At 49.1% G+C, this 13,348-nt stretch overlaps 1 protein-coding gene across 2 annotated transcripts; it reads right to left on the bottom strand.

Annotated features, from left to right (window-relative positions):
- Positions 1 to 7,532: 7,532 nt before the first annotated feature.
- Positions 7,533 to 11,038, bottom strand: Rpl19 (ribosomal protein L19). Of its 2 annotated transcripts, none has more exons than XM_059271663.1 (6): positions 10,813 to 11,038; positions 9,845 to 9,951; positions 9,208 to 9,330; positions 8,469 to 8,589; positions 8,031 to 8,141; positions 7,533 to 7,737 (listed from the first exon to the last, which is right to left on the bottom strand). In XM_059271663.1, exons 1-6 carry the CDS (start codon positions 10,815 to 10,817, stop codon positions 7,614 to 7,616), a joined length of 591 nt encoding a protein of 196 aa, XP_059127646.1. In that variant the 5' UTR covers positions 10,818 to 11,038; the 3' UTR covers positions 7,533 to 7,613. The 2 variants fall into 2 exon arrangements, with proteins under 2 accessions (XP_059127646.1, XP_059127647.1); XM_059271664.1 differs by lacking the exon at positions 10,813 to 11,038 and adding an exon at positions 10,453 to 10,471.
- Positions 11,039 to 13,348: the final 2,310 nt, after the last annotated feature.

The following is a 13,348-nucleotide window of genomic DNA, read 5'->3' as shown; positions in this document are numbered from 1 at the left end:
TAGAGGGTAGAAGAGGTCATTGACCTCTGGGAGGAGGGGCGTCATCAGAGTGGGATGCGCTAACATGGGTACTGCAGAAAGATGCAGGAAGGACCGGAGTCCGGCGGGAGAGGTGGGGCTGAGGTCACTTCTGGGTGCCTCACGCACCAAGGTCGCGCAGGGGGCGGACCCACAGTTGTTGACGCAGACCCGCCTGCTTGGGGGGTGCTGGAGCCTGGGGATCAGCCTCTCCCTGCAGCCCCCAAGCCCAAAATTCAAAGATGGTGGAGCGAAGCGTGGCGGACGCTGAGGCCTTGAGATGACTCAGCAGCGTCCGTCATCTGGTGCCTGGCGGCGGGAGGGGAGGGCTCGCGCGCCCCTCTGCCGCCCACCTGCTCCAGCCAAGCGACCGCCTTCCCGAGCCTGCCCAGCCGCGTCACTCCTCGCGTGTCCTGGGCTATTTATAGGCACCGGGCGGGAGCAAGAGAGCCCGAGGCTGCTGCGGGGGTGACAGGGCACAGAAGGTGGGAATCTGCCTCTTTTGACAAGTACCCTCTCCTTCATCCAAGTCTGGGTCCTGCCTCCGCCTTCTGAGCTAGGTAGGCGAGGTGGGACCAGACTGTGGTGCCTCCTCCTTGAGCATCCTTTGGGCCCCTTCATCCAGTAAAAGCCATCGTGTGGTAATACATTGTGTACCCTAATAAAATTTGTCTGAGGATCAGAGGACAGAACAAGCCACTGGATTAAACACAGATGCCGGGGATTGGTGGCACACACTTTTAATCCTAGCATTCGGGTGGCAGAGATCTGTCTGGATTTCTGAGAGTTCAAAGCCACCCTGTACTACATGAGATTGACTCCGTCTAGGAGAGAAACAGAGCCAGGCAGTGGTGGCACACACCTTTAATCCCAGCACTTGAGACCTCATGCCTTTGCTTGGGAAGAACACATGCCTTTAATCCCAGGAAATGATGGCTGGGCGGAGAAAGGTATATAAGGCATGAGGAGACAGGAAGTAGAGGGCTTTTCAAGGCTGAGGAACCTAGAGGTAAGAGGTGGCTCGTTCCTTTGTCTCTCTGATCTTTCAACATTCACACCAATATTTGGCTCTGGGTTTTTTTTATAAGACCATTAGGAATTCGTGTTACACCATAGAGCTTGAGCACCCCTTTCCTAGAATCCTCCCCCTGGAACTGGAAGGGAGTTTCACCCCCAAGTCTGAAGGCTTTCTTTTCTTTGAAATAGGATCTTGTTTTGAACTTAGCAATCGCCCTGCTACAGCCTCCCGAGGGCTGGGATTGCAGATATGAAGCACCATGCCTGACTCTGAAGGCTACAGAGAGAGCTCTGTAACCCGGGCGTAACCCAGGCAGGCCATCTCCCCCGAGCGGCTGAGATTACAGGTGTGCGGTGCCGTGGCTGCCTTGAGAAGAGTTCACCTACTTCAACACCTGGTTCGACCCACGGAGCACGCCAGGAACTCCATGCTATTGGGTCCTCCCACTGACCCAAACCGGACTGAACCCTTTGACAGACGAGGACACTGTGATAGAGATGGTGGGTGGTTTACCGAAGGTCACACACTTTACACAGCATGAACTGTCCCTTTCACACTTGGGAAAACTAATGCCTGGAGAAAGCTAATGACTTGTCCTGATTATCAAGCAATCAGGGGCCCAGACATCTTACCATCCTGCCCTGTGTCCCTCGCTGCCTTAAGCCACTAGGCTGGAGGACAGCCTGATGCTGGGGCTCCAGAAATAGATGCTCCCACCTCACTGGAGACGAGTGGGAATGTTGAATTCAAGCCTTGTGCATACCCAGTGTCTGCCACCAGCCAGCAGCTGGCCTGCAACAGCCCCCTCCCCCAGTCTGTCTGCTGCGCTGCTGAGCACAGCAGCCTTTTCGGGTGGCTGAGCCTCTGACAGCAGGGCTCACAGCCTAGGGGCTGGGGACAGCTGCTGTCCCCACTACGGCCTCTGCTCTTCTCTTTGCCTATTCTTGGGGATCTGGCTGGACCAGCAACACTACTGGCCCGGGAATCCCCAGAAATCTGCTGCCAGTGCCATCTCTGACCTACACACGACCTTCCTCCTGAGCCCACTTGGTACACCCCACCTGGGCTCAAGAGAGACGCAGAAAGAAAAATCTAGGAGCCAGGGACAGGGAGGCCTAAAGGGACAAGGGAGTAGATGCTGGAGATGGGGAAGGCTCAGACGGTGAGGTTGTCTGTGTAATCCCACCACGTTGCTAGTCCATTCCCTTCTCTTCAGCCTTCTGCCTCCCCCAGCCTCCTAGGGCTTGGACCTCCTAGGGACCTGCTGAGACACTCAAGGAAGGCAGCTGTGCATGTCTAGACTCAGTTGATTGTGCTTTATAGGAGATGGCCTAGCTTGGCCCTGTCTCAGCTTCACTGATGCCACCAGGGACGAGGCCAAAGCCAGTCCTGCTTACCCGGCCCTTTTCCAGCTCCCAGCCTACAACAGGGGCTCTGCTCTGTGTCTATGCACGCGGTACTATGAATCAAACCAATAGCTGGGGCCCAGTGCCAGACTAGTAACGAGACAATCTGAGGTTCTGGGAAGTCACTGGGCCTCAGTTTCTTTATCTAGAGAGTAAATTGGGTAGTCAGGCGGTGGTGTCTCATGCATTTTAATCCCAGCACTCAGAAGGCAAAGGCAGGCAGATCTCTGAGTTCACCTGTTCTACAGAGCAAATTCCAGGACAGCCAGGGCTACACAGAGAAATCCTGTTTCAAAAACAACATCATCATCAACAACAACAAAAAAATAAAAGAAAGAAAGAAAAAAGAAAAAAAGAAAGAAGCCGGGCAGTGGTGGCGCATGCCTTTAATCCCAGCACTCGGAAGGCAGAGCCAGGTGGACCTTTGTGAGTTCGAGGCCAGTCTGGTCTACAAAGCGAGATCCAGGACAGGCACCAAACCTACACAGAGAAATGCTGTCTTGAAAACAAACAGACAAAAACAACAACAAAAAAAAAGAAAGAAAGAAAGAAAGAAAGAAAGAAAGAAAGAAAGAAAGAAAGAAAGAAAAGAAAGGAAGGAAGGAAGAAATAAAGAAAAAGATCAATGGTTAAGAGCACTAGCTGCTCTTCCAGAGGACCAGTTCAATTTCCAGCACCCACATGGCAGCTCACAGCTGTCCGTAACTCACTCAGTTCCAGGGGGTCTGATACCTTCATACTAATGCACATAAAATAAAGTTAAATATTTAGAAAGAAAGAAAGAAAGAAAGAAAGAAAGAAAGAAAGAAAGAAAGAAAGAAAGAAAGAGAAAGAAGGAAGGAAAGAAAGAAAGAAAAGAAAATGAGTTGGGTTTCCTCAGGGCGTTTACCTGAGAGACAGTGAGCCCCTTGGAAAGATGTATAAAGTTGTATGATGGGAACAGTTCCAAGCTTTTGTTCTGTTTTGCTCTATATCCCAGGCTGGCCTCAAACTTGGAGCAACGAGGCTCCTGGGTGCTGGGATTACATGAACCACCATGCCTGGCTTGTCATACACCTTTTGTATTTTTAGAAGCATAAATATTTATTTGTGTGCAGTGCTGAAGATCTACAACTTCTCGTTAAGTTCACATTCGCACTTCATCTTTTTAAACAAACATTTCTAATCATTATTTTATACAGATAAGATATGTAAATACAACATCGAGTTCAGTGGTCCTTCAGCATTTTCCACTTTAGTGTTTTTTTTTTTTTGAACATTAAAAACAGGTTATAAGCCGGGCGGTGGTGGCGCACGCCTTTAATCCCAGCACTCGGGAGGCAGAGACAGGCGGATCTCTGTGAGTTTGAGGCCAGCCTGGGCTACCAAGTGAGTCCCAAGAAAGGCGCAAAGCTACACAGAGAAACCTTGTCTCGAAAAACCAAAAAAAAAAAAAAAAAAAAGGTTATAATTCCAAAGTCCAAAGTTATTTGAAACTGGAAAATATTTTCTCTATAAAAAATAGTAAAAAATATAACATTTCCCAATAAGCCCTTTTAAGCCAAATAATAGCTGAATTATACATATAAATATTGATTAGGTTCTGGGATACAGAAGAGACCTATCTTCATCTGTTCAGAGAGCTACGTTTTACTTAAGTTGTGTAAGTGAGATTCCTATTCATCTTCCCCTTCACTGTTTGATTTACGGCAGACATTTTTCTATAGGCTAATCCATAATCTAAAAAGATTTTAGCCTCCTCTCCTGAAAGTATGTTCAGCATTTCCTTTCATCAGCTTGATACAGAATAAATTCTTATCCTAATAGTGAAATGTTTCACTAAGTCTTGCCCAGTGATTGGTCAAACTCAAAACTTATTATAAGCCACAGTCATCCTAGGGTCCCCCCTGCTAGGTAGCCTTCATGGTTCTGTGGGTTGCAGTCTGATTGTTCTTTGCTTTATATCTAGTATCCACTTATGAGTGAGTACATACCATGTTTGTCCTTCTGAGTCTGGGTTACCTCACTCAGGATGATATTTTCTAGTTCCATCTACTTGCCTGCAAATTTCATGCTGTCATTGTTTTTCTCTGCTGAGTAGTACTCCATTGTGTATATATACCACGTTTTCTTGTTTCTTTTCTTCCTTCCTTCCTTTCTTTTTTTCTTTTCTTTTTTTTGAGACAGGGTTTCTCTGTGTAGTTTTGGTGCCCGTCCTGGATCTCCCTCTGTAGACCAGGCTGGCCTCAAACTCACAGAGATCCGCCTGCCTCTGCCTCCCCAGTGCTGGGATTAAAGGCGTGCACCACCACCGCCCGGCATACCACATTTTCTTAATCCATTCTTCAGCTGACGGTTGTCATATACTTTTAAAAGTTTTTTTTAATGTGTTTCTTTCTCTGTCTCTCTCCCTCTCTGTCTCTCTTACATGTGTGTGTATGCCCATGTATGCGGGCATCAGAAGCCCTGGAGCTGGAGGTGGCTGTGAGCTGCCCAATGTGGGCTCTGGGAATTGAACTCACGCCCTCTGGAAGAGCAGCAAACACTCTAAACTGCTAAGCATCTCTCCAGCACCCAAGTCTTATATCTTTAGGGAATGGTGAGTGGAGGTGGAGTGTATGCTAAGTACATACTGTACTGCAGAGCTATATCCTCAGTGCTAAATAGATTGGATTTCCAGGACCTGGAATGGATTCAATGGTTATTTAGGAGTTCTTAATGATTGAGGCTCCCTGAAAATTAGACTCCCTCCGTATATTTTCCTGTAAAGGTTGTCATAGCTCATGGATGTACCTTCTAGGCCTGGGTGACGTTCAGGAAGAAATGACACAGGGGTGGTCTGTCATGAATGAACCTGACTGTGGAACAGGCTTTCCTGAGAGGTGGACTCCCGGATCCACCTTCGCTCAGTTGGTATCTCTGTTGCTGTGATGTAGTGACCAAAGACCACGGGGGAGGAAAGGGTCTATTCAGCTTACAGATGACAGCCCATCACCAAGGGAGGCCAGGGAGGAACTCAAGGCAGAAACCTGGAGGTAGGCACGGAGGCAGAGACCGTGGGAAAATGCTGCTTACTGACTGGTTGGCACCCCAGCAGTCCCAATTTAGCACTGAAAACCTGGAAGGTTCCTAGAGAGCCACTGGTCCTTCGTCTACGATGGAAGCCTGAGGTGTCAGCGAGGGCAGCAACAGTAGAGGGTGAATTAACTCGGTGACGAGGGAAGACCAAGCAGGGAAAAGGAGACTAACCTCCCTTCTGCTGTGACCCTTTTTTATCTGGGTCATTTCTAGAAGGTACCAACCAAATTTGGGGTGCGTCTTCCTAACATCTATTAAGGCCATCAGAATTCTTCGGCTGAGGCTCCCTACTCGGTAGACTCTAATTTGTGGCAGGTGGACATTAAAACCAACCATCATAACCTTTCCAAACAACCCAATGTCAACCAATCAACAGAAAGCCCCAGTGAGGCCTGAGCCTGTTACACATACAGCAGCCACCAGTGAGCGAACAGCACCACCTTCTGGCCTGGAATGGAACCAGTCCCTGTAGAGTGGGCTCAGGGCCCAGGTATGCTTTGATCGTGTTCCCCTCCCCTCCGGTGATCCCTGTCTCTACCACGGAGTGGTTGGCATGGGGTGTCTCCAACACCTTCTCCCTGAGTTGGGCCAGAAATGATGGGCGTGCTAAGCTGAGCTTGGTCAAGGCCGCCCCAGGCCTTCGAAAGTTAAAGCCAGAGCCCAAGGTAGCAATTGCACCTTGCTACAGTGGACCTGAGCCCAGTGTCCCTTTGTGCCGAGCCCTGCACATGGTGGGGTCCACCACTCCCTCCCCTGCTCAGAACTGAGGTGAAGCTGTATGGTCCAATGGTCCCAGCGTCTCCTCACTTTCTGTCACTCCTATCTTCCGTGAAAGGCACTGCTGCTGAGCAGCCACCCTAGAAAAGGACGGCCCACATTTCCCAGCATACCCCAGAGCTCTCACAGACCTGTCACTGGACATCCTTCTCAAACCACCACACTGGTGCCTCCATAACCCTTTTGCTACTCAATCCCACCCCACTGGCTTTCTTCTAAGGTTTGGAAGCCAAGCCCTGGGAATCAGGCTCAACTGCCATGGCCTGTGGTACCAAACTCCAGTTGACGTCACTGCACCAGTACAGGCTGTGTGAAGTCTCACTCTCATCTGCAAGATGGAGGCGGCGGCCGACCCTACTTCATTATATCGTGAAGATTAAAGAATCAATGTAAATCCATGTAAAGTGGTACTTGGGTCACAGGGACTATTGAAAACCCTCCTGGCAGCCACTACTACAGCTAAGTGGGAAAATAAATGCCACTTCCTGTTTAAGAAGAGACGCACATTTAAATACTTAAATTAAGCACCTCACACTGGCCTGGCCTGAGGTCCCAGGGCAGGTTTCAAACGGTTGCGTGAACACAGGCATACTGCTATTTTTGTGACTAGGACCCTTTGGCCAGGCTACTTGACACATGCCCCAAGTCCCAGCCACTCTGGAGAACTGAAGCCTATGAATTAGACATAGGTGAGTTCAGTTATTCCCAATAACACCCTGAAACCAATTCCTAGGTGCTACTTCTGAGCTGCTGTATACGATGGTTTCTGGCTTTTCCATCTTAAACTCAGGATTGGCATCAAGTACCATTACCCACTAAGCCATCTCCAGCCTACTTCCCCACTCACCACCTTGGAGCGGGTGGCAGGGTCTCCCCCTGTAAGCCATGTAACCCTGGCCCCCCTTTTGACAAGTGGGCATGCTTGAGACAGCTTCTACTTGGCTCTAAGCTAGAGGCCAGGCTGGGCCTGGAACTTCTTTAACTCATCTTCAAGAGCTAGAACCACAAGAATCAAATCACAAGTCCTTAAGGGGCAGTTCTGAAATAATGTATTTTGAGGCAAGGGTAAGAAACCAATCCTCGTACCCCAAGTTGGCCCACACCCTACAAAAACAAGGTTAAAAACACCCCCGGCCCCCCGAATGGTCCACTAGACTTAAAGAAATGGCTGACGGCCCAGGCTCATGTGGCCAGCTGGGGACCTCAAATCATTAAGATGCAGCCAGCGGCCAAACCGCTAGAAAAGAAGAGGACAACAGACAAAGGCTTCTTTTATTTTAATGACTGATCCACCTGAGGCCACAGGCAGCCCACTATGTACAGACACGAGGGAAGCTTTATTTCTTGGTCTCTTCCTCCTTGGACAGAGTCTTGATGATCTCCTCCTTCTTGGCCTGGAGACGCTCCTCCCGGCGCTTTCGGGCTTCCTTGGTCTTGGACCTGCGAGCCTCAGCCTGGTCACTAGAAGGAAGAAAAATGACGGTCAGTTTGGGGACAGGCGAGCAGCTAAGGAGACAGAAGCACACCCCCAGACCTCCACACCCTCGGAGCTTCATCAGCCCGAGGAAGGGCAGCTCTGTCTCACCCAGCCCAGTGCAAATGGGCAGGTGGTATGGCAATGTGCGGGGCAAAGGAGCAGGAACCTCTAGTCAACAGCTGTGCTCCTAACACATCAAGCAGCACCAGGTCCTTTTTCAGCACTGTTACAATCAAGGCCAGTGCTGCCCCTACCGTAACTCTTAAAAGACACTTACGCCAGGAGCTTCTTGCGGGCCTTGTCTGCCTTCAGCTTGTGGATGTGTTCCATGAGAATCCGCTTGTTTTTGAAGACATTCCCCTTGACCTTCAGATACAGGCTGTGATACCTGCAGGGTCAAGGAACACAGCTCTGGTTAGCAACAGGACCGGAGGCTGGTACTGTGGGCTCTCCTCTCCCCAGGTCACTAAGCCTGTTCAGTTTCCTTCCCATTACTACAGGGACTACTGTTCCCAAGGCCAAACTTCTTGGGCAGCTCCTACACAGAAGCTGCCTGGTAAATTCAACTTCTGTTCTACTTTGATGGCATAGGGGAAACCAAGAAGAAAACAACCCTCCTAGAATCAGACTACTCCCTTGGCAGGATTCTCTACTCAAAGCCAGTGAGACAGAGATCTATGAAAAGACAAAGCCCAGTGACAGAGGGCGGGCTTACATATGGCGGTCAATCTTCTTGGATTCACGGTATCTCCTGAGAAGTCGGCGCAGGATCCGCATCCTTCTCATCCAGGTCACCTTCTCAGGCATCCGAGCGTTGGCAGTACCCTTCCGCTTCCCTGTGTGAGAATTAGGAATCAGACTATGTAAGCTTCAAGGACTTGTTTTAAGTTGGTTACTAGATACATGGAAATTATTGTCCTCTTATCCTATAAGCATGTGGCTATGACAGGAAAAAAGGTAGTATGACATGGTGGCTTTGGATGCAGTGTGACAAGGGCCCTAAAAAGTGTTTTCCCCAAACAATGAGACATGCACACCTATGTCCAGGTGGCTCACAGAACGAGTGCTGGGAACCAAACCTCGCATCCTCTGCAAGAGCAGTAAGTGTCGCTAATTTCTGAGCCACCTCTCCAACCCCCCCAGGTTTAAAACATCCAGTATAAACCCCAGCATAATATAAAGACTTAATAATATTATTAACATCTTCCTCAAGAATAAACACAACCCAGTGCCAACTTGTATCCACGAGAAAAAAAAGCAATGTAAAGCAGTAAAATAATGGCACATGAGATGAACTGAACACGAGAAAAAAAAGCAATGTAAAGCAGTAAAATAATGGCACATGAGATGAACTGAACCCAGGCCCTTAAGCATGTTAGGTGACTGCTCTACCACTAAACTAGATCTCTGTATCCATCATTTAAGAGTCAGGGAAAAGGGAAGATCAGTCTCACCTATGCCCATATGCCTGCCCTTCCGTCGAGCCAAAGTGTTTTTCCGGCATCGAGCCCGGGAATGGACAGTCACAGGCTTTCGGATGATCAGCCCATCCTTGATCAGCTTCCGGATCTGCTGACCTGAGGAAGCAAAAAGCACCTATTTAGTTAGCAAAGCCCTGCCACAAACTCAAACAGAGACATTGCTTATATCTTTGATCCAACATTCTCAAAGGAACTGAAATCGTGAACTTGTCATAAAGCATTCTACCTTTTAAATATTCACAGCATACTTAGTGTACCCAAATGCGGCTGTAACACAGGATGACTTCAAGCCATCTGTCATCTGCCTTGAAAACAATATACAAACCTCTGCTCATGTCTTGAAGCCCCATCCAACATCCTTCTAGTCCTCAAATCTCTTCTCACAACCTCCATAAACTATTCACTGTGCACACAGTTTATTAATGTAACACCGGATGGTCACAGTAACTTCCATTCTCAGGCAAATGCCAATAAAAGGACCTGTTTTGTTTTTTTACCCCGTTTTACAGCTCCCCTAGAATGCGAGCTTTCTTAGGTCCATTAAAAAAACCAACACATTTATAATGCCGTTCATCACAAGTAGGAGGTGAGGGTAAAGGACCATACTCACGGGAGTTGGCATTGGCGATTTCATTGGTCTCATTGGGGTCCAACCAGACCTTCTTCTTCCCACAGCGGAGGACGCTAGAGGCAAGCCTCTTCTGTAGCCTGAGCATACTGGGGAACAGAGAAAGCGCTATGAGGCCCTGGAAGCCACTTCTGGACAATGACAAACACTCAAGGCAAAATCTTCTCTTCAAGGTCTTAATATTGTTTAAGAAAATGGACAAAATACACACTAATATCTATACATCGTTACTATTAAGGCTGAATACACTTCCCAGTCCCAAGATTTTTGCCATCCCTTCATGTTCCCTACTAACCATTTCCAAATCAAGATCATTGTTGAAGCTGTGGGCAGTGCATGCAGATGTAAGAAAACTTAAGTCCAAACTAAGCCTTAGCCATTAGGGGGTCTAAAAGGGGGCCTTAAGCCCTTTCAAGTATTTGGATGTAGTTCAGAGTTTATAGTGTTAAGGATCAGGACTGTGACTGTTTACTCAGGAGGACAGGCGCGGCCCTCTGCCTTCTGGGCTCTTTGTCACAGTAACAAACGCCGACCAGCAGTCCTTGCCGTTTGCTACAGCTGGCCGAGTGCAAGACAGCCCGGCGCCTCACCCTCGGCAGACGGAGGCCTGGGCTTGCCCGAGACTTGTCCCACGTCACATGGCCGAGGTCCGCTAGGCTCCAGGGGCGCCAGGGAGCCACTCGTGCCCAGCTGCCGCCGCTCTACCCGCGTGGAGGCCCGCGACGCGAGCCGGGCGGAGAGCAGCGCCCGTGGGAGGGCCTCTCCAGGCCTCGGCGTCCCGCACCCCACCCTCCCCAGGCCGTGCGTGCTCGCGTCCTCCCCGCGCTCCCGCCGCGGCCGCGCCGCGCCTGCCTCCCTCTCCTGCTCTTTGCCAGCCCGGGTCGCGGCCCTGATCCCCGCCAAGCCCCGCCGGCGCCATCGGCCGAGAACCGAGAGCCGCGCGCGCTCACCTCATGGCTGCGGACGCAGCAGCGAAAGGAAAGAGCTTGCTGGTCGCGGGCTCCTCCCATTATCTGCGAAGGGGAGAGCCCAAGCCCCGCTCCACGTTTGTCTGCATTTCCGCTCGGCTCTCTCACCTTCTCCCGTCTCAGAATCACTTACGTCCTTCCTAAAAATTTGTGATCACAGATGCTTAAGGTCGAGAATCGGTTTTAGACTTTAAAACACAGACGGCATACCCCTTTCGTCGGGCAAAGTGGTTCAGTCCAACTTCTCGGCAGGCATGCGCAGTGAGGGTATTTGATCACGTGGCTATCTGGGTGGCCGGAAGTCACGCTAAATCGCGCAGGCGGAGTGAGGAAGGTTTGGCCGGAATGGCCTAGTCTTCACGGAGGGACAATCATCAGTGGAAGGTTATTATTTTAGCTGGAAGGAAATTAGCGAACGAAGCGCTAGAGAATAATGACAGCAGAAAGCAAGCAAACGCAGCCTCGCATTCGCTCTCATAGGGTGAGAACTGGTATGCAAGCTAAGCCACCAAGAGGTTTAATCCCGGTGCCACTGCAAATCCCTAATCTCTGGATGCTCCCTCCATTGTAGACCGGACCTAATCCTACTATTTCTGTCATCCACTTGTGAAAATCATATGCATCTGCTTTTACAAAGGAAAGCATTAGCACAAGCAAGCAGAACCAATTTTTGGCTCACGGTAGCAAGCACATGAGTAAATGAATGGTCTAAACCAAAAAGTCCAACGGCTTTGGATACCCCTGAGCGATAACCCGAGGAGAATGTTCTAGGGTTCAAGAATTAAAGCATCTGGAGATCTGGAGCAGAGCAGCCCGCTCCCTCCCTTAATTCTAGCAGTCAGGAAATGAGATCGAGGTAGCAAGATAGCCAAATTTAAGGATTCCGGGCAGTTTGAGCTACAGAATGAGACCCTGCCTTAAAAAAAAAAAAAAAAAATCTGGCCAAGCGTGGTGGTACACACCTAAACTTCCAGTACTTGGGAGGCAGGAGGATCACAAGTTGAAGGTCATCCTCAGCTCCATATGGAGTTCAAGGCCAGCCTAGAAGTCCTGACTGAAAAAAAAAAAAAAAAAAAAATGCTGAGATGGCCAGGATTGAGCACTCCCTGCTCCACCAGAGAAATGTAGTTGGGTTTCCAACACCCATATCTGGTGGTTCACCACTGCCTGTTACTCCAGTTCCTTGGGATCTCTTGCTGTCTTCTAACCACCTGTTGTACCCATATACATTAGGCATGCGTGCACACATACACACACATAAATAAAAATAACCCCTCTTTTTAAAAAGTCCAGGCGGTGGTGGCGTACACCTTTAATCCCAGCACACGGGAGGCAGAGGCAGGCAGATCTCTGTGAGTTCGAGACCAGCCTGTATAGAGAGTTCCAGGACAACCAGAATTACGTAACAGATCTTGTCTCAAAAACAAAAAACAAACAGAAAAACAAAACAAAAGTTCTAGATCAGAGTTCTGGCCCTAGTTCTTGCTTGGCTCAAGAGCCTTTCTCTTTTTTCTCCTTGTTTTGAAACAAGGTCCTGTTATGCAGTCCAGGATGGCCTCAACTCTATCTTCCCACCGCTACCTTCTCTCAAGTGCTAGAATTGCAGGTACAGGCCTGTGCTCCCTTGCTTTTCTTCCTTCCTTCCTTCCTTTCTTTCTTTCTTTCTTTCTTTCTGTCTTTCTTTTTTTTTTTTCTTTTTTGAGACAGGGGCTTCTCTGTGTAGTTCTGGCTGTCCTGGAACTCACTCTGCAGACCAGGCTGGCCTTGAACTCATGAAGATCTGCCTGCCTCCGTCTTTTGAGTGCTGGAATTAAAATTGTGCACCACTACTGCCCAGCTAGGCAGTTTAAAAAGAGCTGAGAGTTTAAAAAGAAAGGTGGGAGAGGGACCATATTTATGTACTACCTCACAAAAATGTAACCTTTAAAAAGTCTTCATTTTGGTGGTGATGCACGCCTTCAATTCCAGCATTTGAGAGGCAGAGGCAGAGCTCTGTGAGTTCAAGGCCAGCCTGGTCTACAGAGGGAGTTCAAGGCCAGACATCGCTACATAATGAGCCATGTCTCAAAACAATCAAATAAACAAAACAAACAAACAAAAAACCCCTACTTCATTTTACAACTTAAGTAATAGACCGAGAACACAGGTCTTTCTTTTCCCTCCTCCTCCTTCTCTTCCTCCCCCTCTTCTTTTTCTGCTGCTGCTTTTTGAGACAGAGTCTGTAGCCCTTACCTGGCCTGAACTTCCTGTATAGACGAGGCTGGCCTAGTACTCAAAGAGGTCTGCCTGCCTCTGCCTCCTAAGTGCTGGGATTAAAGGCCTCTGCCATGATGTCTAGCTGGGGAAGTCCATGCTTCCCTCTCATGGCAGGCTCGGTTGTCCTCTGTGTGCAGCTGGCCCCCTGCCAGTGTTGGAGATATTCATGGAAGGGTACAAAGTTTCATCGCTGCTCACAGTCCTTATCACAAGATGATGTGACCAGAGACTGAGCATTCGCTTGTCAGAATCCAGAGTGAGG

Source organism: Peromyscus eremicus, chromosome 8a (assembly GCF_949786415.1).
Source record: "Peromyscus eremicus chromosome 8a, PerEre_H2_v1, whole genome shotgun sequence".
NCBI classification, from domain to species: domain Eukaryota; kingdom Metazoa; phylum Chordata; class Mammalia; order Rodentia; family Cricetidae; genus Peromyscus; species Peromyscus eremicus.
The sequence above is the reverse complement of the archived record's forward strand: the minus strand, read 5'-3'. Positions and strand labels throughout refer to the sequence as shown.

Excerpts from the sequence above, each read along its gene's own strand:
- Rpl19 (XM_059271663.1), bottom strand. Across the intron at positions 8,590-9,207 it reads GGGCAGGCATATGGGCATAG|GGAAGCGGAAGGGTACTGCC; the intron begins GTGAGACTGATC and ends ATTCTCACACAG. Across the intron at positions 8,142-8,468 it reads AAGAAGATTGACCGCCATAT|GTATCACAGCCTGTATCTGA; the intron begins GTAAGCCCGCCC and ends TTGACCCTGCAG.